Consider the following 20,940-nt stretch of genomic DNA (forward strand, 5'->3'; position numbering starts at 1 on the left):
TTGTATGACAGACTATCGGTAATCATGAGTCATGGAATCGGAGTCATGAAAGAAATGTATATGACTGTGTAAAATTGTTACGATATATACACAACTGTGTGCTTAATTAACTGCAATCTTTGCGTAAAGAGCAGTATATTTATATTGTTACGGAGTCAAAGATCTTCCACTGAGATTGAATCAGTTGTGAAGGTGGGAACGGAAGGCGTGTCATGTTGGAATTCATAGCGGTGTATAATATATAAATCGGCCAAGCGGTATACGTCAGTCGTGAAAATCCACATATTGTCACTTTCGATTTAAAATCCTAGGTCTGTGTTAAGGTAGGCTATGGGAGTAACGATCTTCTTAGTGCTACGATCGTTTTGTGGAACTGACCCTTGGACGACCTGGTTGAACGCGCGCATACAAAGAATGACCGAATTGAACTTCTGTTGACCAATGTAAGCACATGTAAACTGAATGACGTCATACTTCGGTTTATCTAAGCCGCACTTGCTGAATCCCATTTGCGTGGTCTTGTCGTAAGAGGCGACTGACATGCTCGCTGACTTGGTTGATGCATGTCATCGTATCCCAATTGTGTGGATCGATGCTCATGACATCAATCACTGGATTGTCTGGTCCAGACACGATTATTTACAGGCCGCCGTCTTATAGCTGGAATAGTGTTGAGTGCGGCGTAAGCAACAAACAAACAAACCCTGGGGCGTGGTACTCTGGTTAGAGGGGTCCTTGTGATGTCATGGTTAAAGCTAATTAGTTTTCCTGACTGTGATCATGAATAAAAGCATTTTAATGAATATAATTAACAAGTCATTTATAGTAAATAATGATTTTGATATACGTCAGAGAAAGTTAAATTTCGATTGATGATCTTAATATCTCAGATTAAATAAAGCAACTTTGATGATGATTTTGCATCCCTGTTTGATGTTATGCGCGTTATTTTGAACTTTCTTAGCATTTTACTTGCATTAAAAAGAAAAGGCACAACGGCAGCTTTGTCCGGCAATAAGACACTCGTTAATCTCTCATATATTTTATTTATAATGTTATTTCATAATGCTACAGTGTGTCTCTTTCTGACAGACATTAATAATGCGTTAACTTCCACTCAAATGAAAGCTCGTGGCGCTCCTGACCCGGTCAATGGATCAATGTGTGCTCGATTTTCATTCTCAGCCCCCTTGGGAGTATACAACCGAAGCAGCCTGTGATACTCCAGATGGTTAACAGTCGTTCTACCGGGTACCCATCCACTGCTGGGTAAACTGAGGCATATTTCGAACGCAGTCGCATGTGCTACATGCGCTTCACTGTGGGGAATAACCGAAGCCCCAGAAACTCTCAGGAGCCAAACTGTCGAACACGGGTCACCTATCCATCCACTTTCCGCGACCAACGATGCTTAACTTCACCTGATTTATAACCTGTGGGTATATTATATATCCGGTATATATCCTTATTATTTAATATTACATCGGTAGCATGGCATTGTGTGTGATGTGCAATCGTGCATGTGTGTTATATGTATTTTTTAATAATATAATGACACAGGGGCTGTATTGCAATACTTCATCTTAAAGAAATTTGATCGATAAGCTTAAGAAATGATTTCACATACTCAGGGCAAGCAATGTTTGAAATTTCTTTCCCGTTATGACAGATTAAAACGTGAAAAACGCCCTGTCTCTATACTCTCAAACCCCATTCATGAAGGCAGAGGTGGCGTAGTAGTCTAAGGTGCAGCTAAGGCCGCTTATCGTTTGTTCGAATCCAATGTTCGTCCTAATTATCATCCATGGTTTGTCAGCACCTTACTAATGTTCGTGGACTTTACGTCCCTCACCTGCGTCACTTCTGGCTTACCTCCCTTGTTGAGTTGACACGCCGACAAAGCTTCTCGTTGCACCAAACCCACTCGCTCTCTCACTACTGGCATAGAGCTGGGGACTAAATTGCAGCATCTTTTCGCGAAGAATTGAGCTCCTTATGCATGCCCGTTGATTGTGGGTTCGAATCCAAAAATCGGCCCGACTATGGTCTTGGTGTGTCAGCATCATATACATCTGCCCTTGGGTATCAAGACCTTGCAGTCGCTGGCCTGATTCCCTTTTGGTTTAATTTTCTCTCACATGAACTTGACACACCCTGACGTGACAGAAATACTTTTCAAAGCAGCGTTACCTCCCAACACACAAGGGGGCACGGGTGGCCCAGTCGTCTAAGGCGCCGCGATTCGCTGTGCAGAGTTGCGTCCCTTGGGCACGCCAGAAACCTATGATTGTGGGTTCGAATCCCGGTTCGCCCCGATTATGTTTCTAGGTTTGTCAGCACCATACACGTGCTCGTGGTTTTCACCGAAGTGGTAAACGTTTGAGACCTGCATCACTTCGGGCTTTCCTCCCACATTAAGCTGACACGCCTTGATAGAACTGGAATGCTGTTAAAAGCGGCGTTAAACCCAACTCACTCAGACCTGAGACCTGCATCACTTCGGGCTTTCCTCCCAAATAAAGCTGACACGCCGCGATATAACTGGAATACTGTTAAAGGCGGCGTTAAACCCAACTCACGCACTTCCCATGGCGTCTTTAATAACACGTGGTGCATATTAGGCTGCATAAGATATGTCTCGGGTACATTGTGTTTCAGAAGTGAGGAGGACGGTAGGATTTTGTTTCTATTTTCTGTTAAACAAAAGCGATGCAGGAGCAACACTTCTTGTTTTGTTCCCACCAAGAATATCGACAAGCACAACTGGCTTCATTATGTGGCCAACACAATCGAAAGAGCTTCATATGACGCGTGGATTTTGAAACACACGAAAAGATGCATGTTAAATGGTACCACGAATGTAGATCTTAATACTTTAGCATTTTATGAGAATAATCAATCTCATTAAAATCATATCTTAGTTCTCGCTATCCCTAAACAAAGATCTGAGGACATCCCATTCCGGGTCACGTCAGAACGACCTTTCCTCCGACCAATCAAAGCGTCGCTTACCAGATCATGAAAGTGACAGTCACGGGGTATTCCGAACGACAGTTACGGTCCGTACGACTGATTCCGTCAAAATTATCGTCTATCTCTCGCTTCCGTGGGATAAACATTTGAACGGAGGATGCGTTACACAGTACGTAGGAAGCACTGCCATACCATATGTCGCAATCGCAACCAAATTTTAGACATTCCGGAATGTTCGTTTGTTCAGTTCAAAAAAAAAATAATCGAGAACTGTGTCAACATCTTTTTCAAGCGTTGTCTGAAATGGAAGTCGCCCGATTAAAACGTGTGCCGTAAAGCTCATGAAAGCTGCTTTCTGATTGGCTAATGTCGACTTCTTGTAAGTCGTTTCAGTGGTCGGTCAAAGTTCGCGAAAGGTCGTTCTGACGTGATCCGTAATGGGATGTCCTCAGACCTTTGTTTAGCGGCAGATCTGATTTTAATGAGATTGTGAGAATAATCAAATTGAAGGGGTGCTATACAAGATCCGTTCTCACGAAGGTTCGTATCCACCGAAAATGGCAAACCCGTACCTATTTATTTTCATATAATATACTATAATATTTCTCTCACTATGTTGATTGAGATAATTGGTGATTATCCCTTCGACAAAGCGACCCGTGAAGATCCGGGGTAGAATAGGTCTTCAGCAACCCATGCTTGCCGTAAAAGGCGACTCTGCTTGTCTTAAGAGGCGACTAACGGGATCGGGTGGTCAGGCTTGCTGACTTGGTTGATGCAAAGACGTATTGTATATACGTCCGTGGTTGATGGATGTCATCGATACGTCCGTGGTTGATGGATGTCATCGATCCCAATTGCTAGGATCGATGCTCTTGTTGTCAATCACCGGATTTTCTGGTCCAGATTCGATTATTTACAGATCGCCGTCAAATAACTAGAATATTGCTGAGTGCGGCGTTAAACAACAAACAAACAAACTTAGATTAAGGACCAGTTAACACATTGTGTCCCTCACTATCAGGTTTTCCGGAATTTAAGCTATTGTTTCAAAATGACATCCCGGTCACCACAGCATCTACAGTCTCAAATATCATTTTCTTGTCATTGCAGATAACAATATATGTTAATAGAAGCGAATAATGTTTAAAATCCTATAAATTTCCATTTTGTACGAATATTACGCGTTTTATACTAGTAATCAGAGTATTTTATGGTCTCTGGAGTCATCCAGTTTATTAGATACGGGTGGGTACGGGTTATCCAACATTTGTTTATTAGTACGCCAAAACATACAAGATCTCCCTCAGTGCGGATTGTCCAGTTTCCCTATGAAGTTTCAGTGTTGTTTTCAACTATCCGTCCGGTTAAAGATCCGGTTCAGATACTGGTGACCTCAAGGTATCACTTCCGGTTTATTTGGAAAATAATGGATTCCGACTGGTGAAAATAAGTTTTCGACATGAGTGACAGAAATATGCCAATAGACAACAGTGTTCACGAACTGAAGTTAGGCAGGAGTTTTGATCCTTCCACCCGGGCAGCTTTTCATTCAATACGCTGTGAGTCCTGACAAAATGTCGAGATTACACCGCCAAATATGGTGGACGAAACAACCACGATTATTCGATTCCCTGGCTCAAATCACATCCCATGTCTCCGCGTGTACACTTAAATGGCTAAACCCCATTTTTGAGATCATAATTTTGTCTGACTTTTAGATTCTTGATGAGTTATGAAAATATCACGCTGATGATAATCCCATTTTTTTCTATCTGTCCCTTTACATTGCAATCGGTGGTGTAAATGTTGCAGATAAGAAAGGAGGAAAGTGTTTATAACGAGTCGGAATTATTATTTTGACATAACTTGTTTATTTCATCTGACAATTCGTTCACGTTAAACATACAATATTATAATCTTATCAGTCATTGCAACAGCTGGATAAAAAAGATGTAGGTCAAAATGACTGATGACATTAACCCACAATTCAATCTTTTTGAACATGTTAAGGTAGTATTATGAGATGTTTACTTATCAGTGATAAATCCCCACATGACCAGTGATTTATCTAGGGTGCAGGCTAAAATGGCACCTCAGCAAAATGGCACCGATTTCTCAAGCGAAAACGGCACCTCATTTGGCGAAAACAGCTACTAATTGTCCACAAACTTTTCAAACATGTGAAAATACCCTATGACATAATTTGTAGTATTTTGTTGCCAGTCAAACCGGCGAAAAAATGCCCTGTGACGTCAGGGGTCTTTGATTGTGCATAAGCTCAACCAAGTGATCTATCATCTCTACACGTTTAATTTTAATAATCATTAATTTTCATTATTATGCACAAGAATACAATTTATTTGGGATATTATACTGACGCTGAACACATCCAAATGTCGCCAGTGTTAGGGCAGGTTACCCCGAACTCCATCCCTTGGATCCCCTTTACTCTCAGTCACCCCTTTACTCTCAGTCACCCCTTTACGATCATTAGGGTTAGGTACCTGTTTAGGGGCTATTAGATTACCCGAACTCTATCCTAGCTTAGCCCTGGGATCTCCTTTACGATCAATCACCCCTTTACAAGTCATTAGGGTTAGGTACCCATTTAGTGGCTATTATAGATACTATAGCGGCTCCTAATATTCTTCACACAAAAACTTCGAGTATTTTGGCTACTGGAAACTGTTCTGGAACATTCACACAAGCCACTTTCACCGGCTACATTTTTTCAGTTCTGATTCAAAAGCGAACTCACAGTTATGTCGTCACTAGCCATGCTCATGCCTCCCTCATTCCTTACTATTATCCACATTATCCTTATAGTGTTCCCTACCACACCTTTCTCTCACAAAAAGCACCCGACGAATTATTAAATACCATATCATTCATGAGTACTCGGGCGTTCGACATCTGATGCCTGTAGCCGTTTTCAGTTCGCGCCATATCGGATCATTCCTAACCACTCGGTATCTTGTAGAATACGGAATGGGATGAGTGTGCCAAATGTCATTGGGATCATTCATAAGTGTCAGTAGACTAAAGTCAAGAGACGCCATGCCTACCTGTTACCTTCGTAAGTGTCCGTAACACGTTTTCATTCAGTTCCGTAACGTCATAGGCATGACTAGGTAAATTTGCACTTAGGTTCACAGTGTGGACATTGTTCAGTTGGTTAGCTGTCCGCCTAACAATCTGAAGGTCGCGAATTCGCATCCAACGGATTCTCACAAAAACTGGTTGCTTGTCTTTGAGACATGTGACCTACGGCAGAGGTCGTCCTCACGAGAAGTTGTGGTACTGTATTCTAAGGTGCTCGATGTATTATTATATATGCTTTATTTACATGCTTTATTTTGTTATGTTGTAGTATATATGTTTTCCTTGGTCAAGGACACTGTCTGTTATCTGGAGAGACATTCTTGGGATGTCGGCAGCTGGCAGTAAGGGGAAATATATATGAAATATCTATAAAAACTACTATTTTTTTCCTACTTACTCACATAAATTTTAAATATATTGTATACCTGTTGTCCAATTTCTGGACATTTCCGCCACACTCAGTTTCAACTTGACATTGAGTTTAATTTGAGCAAAGGTAATCAAAGCATGTGATGTTTTCACAATAAGTTTAGTTGCACCTCCCAAGCAATTGTAATAGAGGCTTATTTCTAGAGTAAACTTGTTTTAAGGTGGTTAACATTTCACAATCATTTTTGTTCGCAAGTGACCATGTGAGTTTCATTTCATGTATTTCAGTACCAAGGTAAAAAATAAACGAGGTGCCATTTTGCGAGGCAATAATAGCTGTTTTCGCTTTAGGCAAGGTGACCTTTTCGCCAATCGGTGCTGTTTTCGCTCAGTGACGTTTTGCTGAGGTGCTGTTTTAGCTATAACCCATTTACCTAGACCTGCTCAGAGGCCGATATTGACCCCAAGATCTAAAGCCTATGTCAGTAAAAAATCTCCAATAGAATTAAAAATTTGTCAAGTCATATCGTTATTAATGATTATAAGGATGGTCTAGTAGTAATTTATGTTAGAGGTGATTTGCATTTCATTAGCCATGTTAGCAGCCGGTCCAGTAAACATGAAGAGGCTTTAATGTTTACGTTCACATTTTTGCATTTAGTGACATATTCATGATCTCAAAATAACCCAGAATCTAAGAAAATAAGGACCTTTAAGAACATCCCAATTGTGTTCTAAATTATGTTTTTTGAGTGTGTAAGTGTATGCATAAGCATGATAAGTGTGGGTAAATTGAGCATGTATGTTATGGTGAAATGTATGCAGGGGACATTTGCCCTGTTTGTGGGACGTACATGTGAGCACAGAGCTCCAGATAACTTTTTGAGCAATTGAGTTTTTACTCTAGGGTTTGTATGTTAATTGGGTTATTACATTTTTCATTAGGTAACCAATATTTTTCACTCATCTATTCATAACTGTATTGGGGTTTTCCCCAAAAGAGTGAACATTTTAAGATTTAAAAAAAATGAAATAATGTTTTAGATGTATATAACCATAATAACTGTTCTAAGTATATAGGCACGACTCAGAAAGTAACTTAGCTTGTAATTGTGTTTCAGAAATTAGCTCCTTTGTACCCGTGCTGAAAAATCTTCATTGGGTATTTGCGCGTGCTGTTTTTATACATTTGTGTTTTTTATTTAATGTATGGGTTTCTGTACTTAAGTTAATTGAAAGTACATGTAATTGGGTTTTGAATATTTGGGGGGGGGGGGGTATTTTACGCAAATACGCTGCTTATCTGTAGCTTTGTGAGCATATATGATGAGATGTCGATGTGTGGAATGACTGCTATGTGATTGTATACACATTTGAACCTATCTCGCTTTTATGTATGTAATAACATGTAGTACAGGTAGTTAACATGGTTTTGTTCTTACGTGATCCTCTGTATGAGAGTATTTAGAATGTCTCATCGGACCCAAACTGGCTTCTGTAGTCCATATTTTACTGTTGACTGTATGTAGATGTATCTTCTATGTTCACCATGTTGGTTGGCTGGTTGGTTTGTTGTCTAACGCCGCACTCGGCAATATTCCAGCTATATGACGGCGGTCTGTAAATAATCGAGTCTGGACCAGACAATCCAGTGATTGATATCATGAGCATCGATCAAAGCAATTGGGATACGATGACATGCATCAACCAAGTCAGCGAGCCTGACCACCTGATCCCGTTAGTCGCCTCTTACGACAAGCATAGTCGCCTTTTACGGAAAGCATGGGTTGCTGAAGACCTATTCTACCCCGGAATCTTCACGGGTCATGTTCACCATGTGTGATACCTCTGTGTGATACCTCTGTGTGATACCTCTGTGTGATACCTCTTAACATACTCAGGTCATGTCAGTGAGGATGCAAGGACTGTGTGGACAGCTCAGATTAACCCCTGATGGGTCATTGTTAAGTAAAATCTCAGTGATTTTCCTTGAAAAAAATTTCATGCTTTTATTAACTCTTGATCATGTTGATATGCCATTTCTCTTTATCATTATCAAATTTGAAAAATATCTGTCAGATATTTTGGTTTGCAATCAGTCAGTGTCCTAGAAAATGAACAGATCTGAAACCCTGAGACCTGTTAAGTATATTGCACAACGAACGTTGGTGGATTTGTTTAGAATAGATAATAAAAAATGAAACATTTTATCATGGTATATAATTATATAAGTGATAGGTTTTTTTTGTATTAGTGTGTTAGGAGTGATTTGATATGAGTTTTGATGTTGCAGATGACTTCAAGCCAGCTTCAGTAGACACAGCACGGGAGGCAGCGTTTGAAGTGGGTGAAGGTCACCAGGTGTCTGTAACAGTTCCACATGTACAGGTGAGACTTGCATATGTCCCAATGGGGAGTAGGAGTTTATGTGGGGCGGTCGGGTAGCCGAAGTCCTGGGTTTGATTCCCGACATGGGTACGATGTGTGAAGCCCATTTCTGGTGTCCCCCACCGTGATATTGCTGGAATATTGCTAAAAGCGGCGTAAAACCATACTCACTCACTCACTGAGTTAATGTATGCCCCTAGTAGACTGTGTGTCTTCATCACTGACACTGTCATTGTGCTCATAATATGAATCACTGGATTGTCTGGTCTGGACTGTCATGTACAGCCTGCCATTGTGTAGCTGTAGTGTTGTTGGATTGTCATAATATGAATCACTGGATTGTCTGGTCTGGACTGTCATGTACAGCCTGCCATTGTGTAGCTGTAGTGTTGTTGGATTGTCATAATATGAATCACTGGATTGTCTGGTCTGGGCTGTCATGTACAGCCTGCCATTGTGTAGCTGTAGTGTTGTTGGATTGTCATAATATGAATCACTGGATTGTCTGGTCTGGACTGTCATGTACAGCCTGCCATTGTGTAGCTGTAGAGTTGCTGAGTTGTGGCATTAGACAACTAACCAACAAACAAAACAGATGAGACTTGCATATGTACAGGTGCCTTTAAACTTAAAAGTTTAACTTACTCCATTTGTGCTTCAGAATTCAGGCACAAGTCACACAGTCTACAAGGGCAACAAGAAGCCGTGCCCGAAGGAGTGTCTGTTGATCATCGACCATGACACCGGAACCTTTACCCTGGAGAAACTCACAAACACAATCCAGCTCAAGAAAACCAGGTCTGCAAGACAATACTCAGCCTTATACCTGCCCCTGTCATGTTACCATGGGGGCGGTGGGGTGGCCTAGTGGTTAAAACGTTTGCTCGTCACACCAAAGACTCGGGTTCAATTCCCCATATGGGTACAATGTGTGAAGCTCATTTCTGGTGTCCCCCGCCGTGATATTGCTGTAATAACCATTCTCACTCATGTTACCATGGTTTCCAGGAATTTCAGAATATTCTTGCGGGAATCCCAGTTTAAATGTTATTTGGTGAATTGAATTACAAATGTATCACTAGTTGTAGGAAGGACCTGTCAATGAAACTTCAGTTCCTGTCACCACCGCACTTGTCGTTACACCTCGTTACATGCTCCGCAGGCAAGGACCGTTAAATGGAGACCATGTGGTGGTCCATCTGAGCTCAGCAGTGAGGGAAAAAGTATTGCTTTCCCCAACTTGTAACTACTACATGTAATTCCTTGAGTTACAATATTTCCATTCAACAACTAACACATGTATTTTTGTGTTAACATCATTTGAGGTGTCAACAAGATTCAATAGCTTGGGCGTAGTGTATTATGTTTCTGGTTTCATTGCCAACATCAAGCCTTCAGTTTTTGGTGCTTAGCAGATGCAGAAAACTCTGTTAGTGCTGGTAACTTGAACTAGAAACAGGAAGGGGTATGTGAGTGAGCGAAACCACATAGCTAGGAACGTGAGACTAATGCGTTGGTGTATTGAGACACTGAAATGTTCACTTGCACATAAACTGCACATGTTTTGTGGTAACTCCGACTCTTAATTGGGTATCGGGAGCTTCATCCCTTGACAGGAGAAACACTGTCTAAATCTTTCATACGGACCAACCACTTTTATCCATAACATTGAAAACTCGGGAAGGGTAACATAAGTGACTCAGGGCATGTAATTAAATGTTTGTCAGCCATTTTTGTCTATCATCCAGAATAGAAATGACCATGGTTCATTGGTCCAAGACGAGTTAAAGTCCAGGGTGCAAGGGGGACCCAGTCGTCTATGGCGCCGCAATTCGCTGTGCAGAGTTGTGTCCCTTGGGCACGCCAGAAACCCATGATTGTGGGTTCAAATCCTGGTTCGCCCCGATTATGTTTCTAGGTTTGTTAGCACCATACCCGTGCTCGTGGGTTTCATTGAAGTGGTAGGCGTCTGAGATCTGCATCACTTCGGGCTTTCCTCCCACATTAAGCTGACACACCGTGATATAACGGGAATACTGTTAAAAGAGGCGTTAAAGTCCAATGGTAATGGTTGTTTTCTTACGTCTAGTTATTCATCTAAACCACTACCCCCGTGAAGATCCTGGTTAGAATAGGTCTTCAGCAACCCATGCTTGCCGTAACAGGCGACTGTGCTTGTCGTAAGAGGCGACAGAGCTCCAGATAAGCTTTTGGTGTTGTGGGTATTTTACCCATGCATTTTAAAATCATTGGGTATCAGTACTTCTATTTGGGTATTCAAATTTCTGTTACCTACTAGTTTTTACACATGTGGGTATTTAAGTTAAATATTTAAAAACACTATTCATCTAGTCCCTGCAAACTGGTGTTGTGTGTGTTTGAGAGCTTTATAGGACTCAAAAATACCACGATTCTTCCACAAGAAAGTGTGATTGCAAATGATCATGATGTAACTGTCATCTCGGAGTTTGGCAAGGTTGACGGAATCCCCGTTTATAATTTCAAAATAAGTTGCTGATTTGTTAATCGAATATGCAGGGTTACTTCACAATATTTTGATGATACGCACAAGTTTTTTTTTTGTAGCGTATCTGTAATATTCGTTGCGTATTTGATACGCTTGGATTATATTTTACTGCGTATTTCTGCATTTCTGATTCGTATTTTACGCAGATACACAGCTTATCTGGAGCTCTGAGGCAACAAACGGGATTGGGTGGTCAATCTTGCTGACTTGGTTGATGTATGTCATTGTATCTCAATTGCATGGATAGATGCTCATGACATCAATCACTGGATTGTCTGGTCCAGAATCGTTTATTTACAGACTGCTGTCATATAGCTGGAATATTGCTGAGTGCTTCGTTAAACAAACAAACAAACAAACAAAGAAGTAAATGAACTAAGCTCTAGTCGGATATGACCAATGGTGTCTCCCTGTTTCCAGCTCTCATGCAACTCATACATTGACATGTTTCAGAATTGAAGGGTCAAGTCGAGCTCAGCAGAGGCCTTTGACCCCTGTTGAAGTTGCTAAGCAACGGCCTACGTCCCCTTCAAGACCCAAGGCCAACCAAAGAAGTCCGTCTTCTGTGAAAGGGTTCTCCCCAGTCTCTAACAGCCAGCAGGACATGGATATAGGTACAGACTCACTGGAAATATAGGACACTGCCAAGTCTTGGTGTACTTTAACATTCCTGGAATGATGATGTTTAGTCTATTTTATTTGTTACAACATACGAAAGCTCATTTGTTGCAGGGGGCACGTCTGGCCCAATTGTCTTGGACTCCGTAATTCTCTGTGCAGAGTTGCGTCCCTTGGGCACGCCAGAAACCTATGATTGTGGGTTCGAATCTCGGTTCGCCCCGATTATACTTCTAGCCTTGTCAGCCCCATTCCCGTGTACGTTGGTTTCACCGAAGTGGTAAATGTCTGAGATCTGCATCACTTTGGGCTTTCCTCCCACATTAAGCTGACACACCGTGATATAACTGGATTACTGTTAAAAGCAGCGTTAACCCAAACTCACTCATTCATTTGTTGTGTGTACTGCCTCACATACTGTATGGCTCGACTGACGCAGGTCAGACTCCTGTCTTGCGATTAGCTGACTTGCCAGGAGTGGCCCAGTCATTTTAGGCACCACAATTGTCTCCATGGTGAGATCGGGTTGCTGTCGGTTCCTTTGCTAGTTAGAGGCGCCATTATGGATCAGTGGTCAGACTCAGTGTCTTGGTTGATAGTGTGTCATCATACCCAGATTGCGAGAATCATTTGTTCACAATATGAATGACTGGATTGTCTGGTCCAGACTTGATTATTCGTTTGTTTGTTGTTTAACGCCTCACTGAGCAATATTCCAGATATGTGACGGCCGTCTGTAAATAATCCAGTCTTGACCAGACAATGATTGATATCATGAGCATCAATCCACGCTATTGGGATACGATGACATGCATCAACCAAGTCAGCGAGCCTGACCCCTCGATCCCATTAGTTGCCTCTTACGACAACATAGTTGCCTTGTATGGCAAGCATGGGTTGCTGAAGACCTATTCACTCGATTATTCATAGACTACCAGAGTAGGTCATTATGTCACAAGCAAAGGTACACGCGCGTAAATCTGTGTACATTATGTACATAATGATGGCTAGCTCTGCCTGGGATGGAGCTGTAATGTCAATGTTGTTCTTGCTCATGTGTGACCGCCTCTGTGGTCTAGTGGTAGAGCATCCGCCCGGAGAGCGGAAGGTCCAGGGCTCAATCCCCGGCTGTGTCATACCAAAAGACGTTAAAAGATGGTACTTGTTGTTTTACCATGTCTGGCGCACGGCATTAAGGGGCTAAAACAAGGACTGGTCGGCTCGGAGTCAGTATACTGTGTCTGAATGGGATATTCATGTTAAACTGCGGCATGGTATCTCAGTGAGCTAGCACTATAAATCGGCATCAGTCCGGACTAGGACAAGCAGCCACACAAACACACATACGTACATGCACGTCGCTATGTAAGTGCAAAAACCTTGGACACGACGTTAAACCCAATTTCACTTGCTCATGTGTGTAGTTATTACAGTGACAGGAAGTTTATCCACGTTTTCTTCCAGTGATGCCAGAGCCGACAGAGGCGAGCTACATCGGGGAGATCAGCAGCAGCAGCTCCTCCAGTTCCAGCGAGGACAGCGACTCCGACAATGAGGCCCCCCCACAACACAACCCTGCTGGTACGTGCTCCTTCTCACAACATACGCGATGTACGCGATGTAGATATGTGCTTCTAGTACTCACAAATGTATGGAATGGATCAGAAAAAAAGTATATCTTGTTTTCTTGACGATATCAAATTAATTATCAAATCTTACAGTACAGTAAATCATTAATTTACAGGAACCTCATATTTCCTGTCGGGGTCTTTAAATTAATCAATTGTAGGTCAAGGGAAAACCCTGCTCTAATATGGTTGAAGTGCACCAGGCACAATTCTTACGCCAATTCTTTTTTATTTCTTCTTTATTTACTTTTACAACTCAAAGACCACCCGATTCTTTCATATTTGTATAGTTACTCTGTCATGTTTGCCACTTTTGTAAATCCCATGAGCACAGGTATGGTGCTGAGAAACCTAGGAACATGATTGGGTCAGGATTTGAACCCACTGTCATAGGTTTTTAGCGTGCCCAAGGGACACAACTCTTCACTACAAATTGTGGAATCTTAGCAGCCTTGACCATCCCTGCCCCCTCCTAATTAGGATCTGCTGCATCACACTGTGGGGCTCGTGTGACACGGGTGAAGCTGTGGGGTTCTTATCAGTAGATCAAGAATCATGTATTTCATCAGCCAACCCTTTGGGATTCAGTGTCAGAATTGCTCCGCAGCAATTTCTGCTGATTTAAGAGGCAACTTGATGGTACGTGTAGTGAGGCTCAATGACTTGGTAGATTGTGTGTCATCTTACCACAATGGCGTGGATCGTTGCTCACTGTGTCAATCACTGGATTGTCTTGTCCAGAATCTGGATTCTTTAATATAACTGTAGTTAGTTAATCTGTCAACCTGTGAAGATCCGGGATAGAATAGGTCTTCAGCAACACATGCATCCTGTTAAAGGCGACTATGGTTGTCATAAGAGGCGACTAACGAGATCAGATTGTCAGGCTCGCTGACTTTATGGTTGCATGTCGTCGTACACCAAATGCCTGGATTGATGCTCATGATATCAATCACTGGATTGTCTGGTCCAAACTGGATTATTTAAACAACAAACAAAACAAAACAAAAAAGTAATCTGTCACGGGTGGTACTTATGATAGATTATCACACAATGCACAAGGCCGTATTGTGATCCGTATCACAATATATTTTATGGTTCTAAATTTTGAATTCAGAAGCAATTTGAAATACCAGTGAATGAATTGAAGTTTATAAATGGAACAAAACAAGATGCTGGTGAAACACAATGTGTACTCATTTAATAAATATGCACAGATGCACACTCCATATACTATAACATAAAATCGCTATTTGAAATCACCCGATATACCGAGCATTAAAAGTTATGTATACCTGTAATACAGCCCCCTTAGTAATATGCAAGAATCAAGTGGTCCTTAACTTTTTTTTAGTAGAATATGATTATCCATACTGTGATGTCGGAACAGATGTTATTGTTTTAAAATTCGTACAATTCAATTATCATGTTTTGTTGCAGGTCAGGCCCCAGTCAGTACGCCAAGCGCCCCTCCTACCAATCAGTCCAACTCAGGGCGACAGTTCTCTTTGATAAGTAAGTTGTGTTCAGCTGTGTCATCAACATGACAGTAAACCTCCATCTCCTCACCATACCTCACCTTACCTCATACCTCACCTCACCATATCTCAACTCACCATACCTCACCTCACCATATGGGGGCGGTTGGGTAGCCTAGTGGTTAAAGCATTTGCTCATCACGCCGAAGACCTGGCTTCAAATCCCGACATGGGTACAATGTATGAAGCCCATTTCTGGTGTCCCCCGCCGTGATATTGCTGGAATATTGCTAAAAGCGGTGTAAAACCATACTCACTCACTCGCTCACCTCATTTCACCATACCTCACCTCATCATAATCACCTCGCCTCATCATACCTCACTAACCTCAACTCACCATACCTCACCTCATCATACCTCAACTCACCATACCTCATCTCATCATACTTCACCTCACCTCACCTCATACATCACCTTAACATACCTCGACTCACCATACCTCATCTCATCATACTTCCTCACCTCACCTCAACATACCTCCCCTCACCATACCTCAACTCACCATACCTCATCTCATACTTCACCTCACCTCATACCTCACCTCACCATACCTCATCTCATCATACTTCACCTCATCTCACCATACCTCACCTCATACCTCACCATACCTCACCTCATACTTCACCTCACCTCATCATACCTCACCTCACCATACCTCACCTCATCATACTTCAACTCACCTCACCTCATACCTCATCTCATCATAGTTCACCTCACCTCATCATACCTCACCATACCTCAACTCACCATACCTCATCTCATACTTCACCTCACCTCGCCACACAAATTTGGTTTGTTTTGGGAATGGCATGAAGATGGATGCTTTTGTTCTCATATTTTTGTCGGTGAATTGAATAATAAGATTCCATAAGCTGTGGCTTTGATTCTAGAACATTGTGTTACGCAGATTCTTTCCTTTCAGACGATCTGGAATTGAGTGAATCAGGCAGCGACAGTGACTGATATGTTGACCATTTCCATGGCGTTGACCTTCAAAGATGAAAATATCTGTTTCCATGGTGATGATAATGTATGAGACAGGATGTGTTTCTGATGTGTGTGAGTGATTGTGTGAAAGAGATTTTGAAGTTATTGCATGCAAGTAAAAACTTCTTTTACTTAACATAATTAACACCTAAGGCATTTAACAGTCATGTTTGGGTGCTTAAAGGGATACAGTCTATGTGGAGAGAAGGGTGCCTAGATACCATCTATAGGGCGAGAAGGGTGCCTGGATACCATCTATAGGGAGAGAAGGGTGCCTAGATACCATCAATAGGGAGAGAAGGGTGCCTAGATACCATCTATAGGGAGAGAAGGGTGCCTAGATACAATCTATAGGGCGAGAAGGGTGCCTAGATTCCATCTATAGGGCGAGAAGGGTGCCTAGATACAATCTATAGGGCGAGAAGGGTGCCTAGATACCATCTATAGGGAGAGAAGGGTGCCTAGATACAATCTATAGGGCGAGAAGGGTGCCTAGATTCCATCTATAGGGAGAGAAGGGTGCCTAGATACAATCTATAGGGCGAGAAGGGTGCCTAGATACCATCTATAGGGAGAGAAGGGTGCCTAGATACAATCTATAGGGCGAGAAGGGTGCCTAGATACCATCTATAGGGAGAGAAGGGTGCCTAGATACCATCTATAGGGCAAGAAGGGTGCCTAGATTCCATCTATAGGGCAAGAAGGGTGCCTAGATACCATCTATAGGGCGAGAAGGGTGCCTAGATTCCATCAATAGGGAGAGAAGGGTCCTAGATACCATCTATATGGAGAGAAAATTGCCTAGATACCATCAATAGGGAGAGAAGGGTGCCTAGATACCATCAATAGGGAGAGAAGGGTGCCTAGATACAATCAATAGGGAGAGAAGGGTGCCTAGATACCATGTATAGGGAGAGAAGGGTGCCTAGATACTATATATGGGGAGAGGAGAGAAGGGAGCCTAAATACCATCAATACTGAGAGAAGGGTGCCTAGATACCATCTATAGGGAGAGAAGGGTGGCTAGATAACATCTATAGGGAGAGAAGGGTGCCTAGATACCATCTATAGGGAGAGAAGGGTGCCTAGATACCATCCAGAGGGAGAGAAGGGTGCCTAGATACCATCCATAGGGAGAGAAGGGTGCCTAGATACCATCCATAGGGAGAGAAGGGTGCCTAGATACCATCCATAGGGAGAGAAGGGTGGCTAGATATCATCTATAGGGAGAGAAGGGTGCCTAGATACCATCAATAGGGAGAGAAGGGTGCCTAGATACCATCTATAGGGAGAGAAGGGAGCCTAAATACCATCCATAGGGAAAAAAGGATGCCTAGATACCATCTATAGGGAAAGAAGGGTGCCTAGATACCATCTATATAGAGAGAAGGATGCCTAGATACCATCTATAGTGAGAGAAGGGTGCCTAGATACCATCTATAGGGAGAGAAGGGTGCCTAGATACTATCTATAGGGAGAGAAGGGTGCCTAGATACCATCTATTATGAGAGAAGGGTGCCTAGATACCATCTATAGGGAGAGAAGGGTGGCTAGATAACATCTATAGGGAGAGAAGGGTGCCTAGATACTATCTATAGGGAGAGGAGAGAAGGGAGCCTAAATACCATCAATACGGAGAGAAGGGTGCCTAGATACCATCTATAGGGAGAGAAGGGTGGCTAGATAACATCTATAGGGAGAGAAGGGTGCCTAGATACCATCTTTAGGGAGAGAGGAAGGGGGCCTAGATACAGTCTATTGTGAGAGAAGGGTGCCTAGATACCATCAATAGGGAGAGAAGGGTGCCTAGATACCATCTATAGGGAGAGAAGGGTGCCTAGATACCATCCAGAGGGAGAGAAGGGTGCCTAGATACCATCCATAGGGAGAGAAGGGTGCCTAGATACCATCCATAGGGAGAGAAGGGTGCCTAGATACCATCCATAGGGAGAGAAGGGTGGCTAGATATCATCTATAGGGAGAGAAGGGTGCCTAGATACCATCAATAGGGAGAGAAGGGTGCCTAGATACCATCTATAGGGAGAGAAGGGAGCCTAAATACCATCCATAGGGAAAAAAGGATGCCTAGATACCATCTATAGGGAAAGAAGGGTGCCTAGATACCATCTATATAGAGAGAAGGATGCCTAGATACCATCTATAGTGAGAGAAGGGTGCCTAGATACCATCTATAGGGAGAGAAGGGTGCCTAGATACTATCTATAGGGAGAAAAGGGTGCCTAGATACCATCTATTATGAGAGAAGGGTGCCTAGATACCATCTATAGGGAGAGAAGGGTGGCTAGATAACATCTACAGGGAGAGAAGGGTGCCTAGATACTATCTATAGGGAGAGAGGAAGGAGGCCTAGATACCGTCTATTGTGAGAGAAAAGGGGGGCCTAGATACCATCTATATGAAGAGAAGGGTGCCTAGATACCATCTGTAGGGAGAGAAGGGTGCCTAGATACCATCTTTAGGGAGAGAGGAAGGGGGCCTAGATACAGTCTATTGTGAGAGAAAACGGGGGCCAAGATACCATCTAATCAGAGAATGTAGACGTTGTATACTAAACGAGATGTCACAGCGATATATTTGACAATGAGTTTGACATTTCTAGTATTATCTTAAGGTTGTGGGTGGTTCATTCTATTGTTGATTGTGGTATTTCATATAAGTGATGTCGTAATCAACACTGGTTGATTAGTTGAAAGGTCATTCTGATATGACATGTAATGGGATGTCCTCTGATCTTTGTGTAGATCTAATTATATTAAGATTGCATCTTTTGCGTCTGTTCCTTTATTTCTTTCCCTCAGTATATATGTTATAATCATGGTAATCAATGTCTTGTATCAGCTGGGTGGCTAGCTCAACAGTAGGCTGCCTGAATTGTGATATTCAGTTTGTCAAGGCTTTTCCCACTGCAGCAGTTGTAAAGATTACCGAAAGTTTTACTTCTCTCACTCAGATGCTGACCATGGAATTTGTTTCATATTACGAATTTGCAACTAAAATACGAAAAAATGATTTCTTCCTTGTCATATAAATAATATGGCATCTTGTTTATCGACTGGTATAGTCTCGCATCAGTCAAATCGAGCTACTTCACTCATATTATAGGAAGTTGCTGCAGCCGAAATAAAAACAAAGCAATAAAATGGGACCCTTCTATACCCTCACCCCACCCTTATGACAATATTACCGGGCTTTTGTGTCTTGCCCAGACGATCGTAACAAAATATGAATTGTAATTTGGGAAAAACGGCAGTTATGTATTAGTACTTCAGTTTAATTTGGTCCCGAGCTTGCTGTTGAAGGTATCTGTGATTTAGAGATGTTAATACAAACTGGCACCAAAGGAGTCTGTGCTACTGAAGAGTGAAGTCTGGGTAAAGGAGAGAAATGACAAGGCTCCAGTAAGGAATAAACTGTTGCTGGTATATATTTTCTGTACAACATTGTCACACTATGTGTGATTCTATTATGTACATACTATTGATTCCATTGATGTAATAAATGATGTCTGCTTACAGGGCTTTGTCTGTTGTATTGTGCCTTAGGAAACTTAGGCCAGATTTTCTTTTTAAACTTGGTTTGCAAATCCGCCAACTCCCAAAATTAAAATGTGAACAATAAGAAAAGAATGAAAAGCACTTGTTTTTTTATTCCAGTGACCAGAAATAAGTAAAATATCAAAAACCTCTTTTACTGTTGCTATCAATACATATATATACATTATTTAATATACTATAATTAACCCCCTGAAAATATATCTTAAAAATACCCATTCCCACTTTTTAATCCTACCTACTTAACATTTAAAAGGCTTTTGTTGTGCATGTGTGTCCAAGTCTCGACTTCTGCTTGCTGTATAATGCTAGGTAATTAATGAATGCAATTCGTGGATGGAGATCCAATAAGTAATGGAGAAATTATAAAATTTGTTAGATTCCGAAGTAGAATCAATGAACATCTGGTAAAAAATGTCAGCATAGCAGATCCCACTGAAGGCATCAGGTTGGTAGGGACAACATATGAGTGAGTGAGTTTGGTTTTATGCCGCTTTTAGCAATATTCCAGCAACATCACGGCGGGGGACACCAGAAATGTGCTTCACACATTGTACCCAGACAAAAAAAAGATTTTTTTTCTTGGTGTGTATCTAGCACTGAAATGTGTATAAAACAAACGCTGGATATTGTATCAACAAACAGTTTTTATTTATCTTATAAATAGTTAACTTTCCAGCACAGTAAGGAGAACGTTTCTGATAACACATGTCAGAGAACACAGCACGGGACATAGACAAGCATGTTGTGTGATATACGCATCGTAACGCCTCACAGTCACTGAGCCTTGTGTAGATTGGTTGGCTGGCCTTAGCTGACTAGGAGATAACTTAGTTATAAGCCCAAGATGGATTAAACCTCAATCCTTGTCTTAATATGACCATCTATCCTGCTGACATGTTCTGCGTGTAAATTATCTGCCATCTCATCTCATGTATCCTAACATTTTGATCAATTCATATATGCTGAAGGAAAAGTAAGGGAACAGTAATACTGCAGTATAATGTTTACTGTGGTAAGAAAAGCTTCTATTCAACAAAATGGGTCACTGAGTCTAATGTTCTCATGGACAGTGTTCCTTCATTGCCAAATAATATGAATACATACAAGAGTTTTTCAAACTACATTCTTCCCTGCAATTTCCATCAATGTACATACACTGCTTATATGCCTTGATTTGTCTCCAAGTCTTTTTAAAAAAGGGGTAGAGGTGATTTGTTCTTACTATGGACCAT

General features: G+C 41.8%; 1 protein-coding gene across 1 annotated transcript; it reads left to right on the forward strand.

The window, feature by feature from the left end:
• Nucleotides 1-4,373: 4,373 nt before the first annotated feature.
• LOC124130998 (ELL-associated factor 1-like) lies at nucleotides 4,374-19,668 on the forward strand. Its single transcript, XM_046494054.2, has 7 exons — nucleotides 4,374-4,535; nucleotides 8,741-8,835; nucleotides 9,497-9,633; nucleotides 11,816-11,976; nucleotides 13,445-13,561; nucleotides 15,049-15,123; nucleotides 16,069-19,668. The coding sequence occupies exons 1-7, from the start codon at nucleotides 4,436-4,438 to the stop codon at nucleotides 16,107-16,109; spliced, it is 726 nt and encodes a 241-aa protein (XP_046350010.1). The 5' UTR covers nucleotides 4,374-4,435; the 3' UTR covers nucleotides 16,110-19,668.
• The last annotated feature ends 1,272 nt before the right edge of the window (nucleotides 19,669-20,940 follow it).

The sequence above is a fragment of the Haliotis rufescens genome, unplaced genomic scaffold (assembly GCF_023055435.1).
Source record: "Haliotis rufescens isolate VD_foot unplaced genomic scaffold, xgHalRufe1.0.p SCAF_10, whole genome shotgun sequence".
Taxonomy (NCBI): Eukaryota; Metazoa; Mollusca; class Gastropoda; order Lepetellida; family Haliotidae; genus Haliotis; species Haliotis rufescens.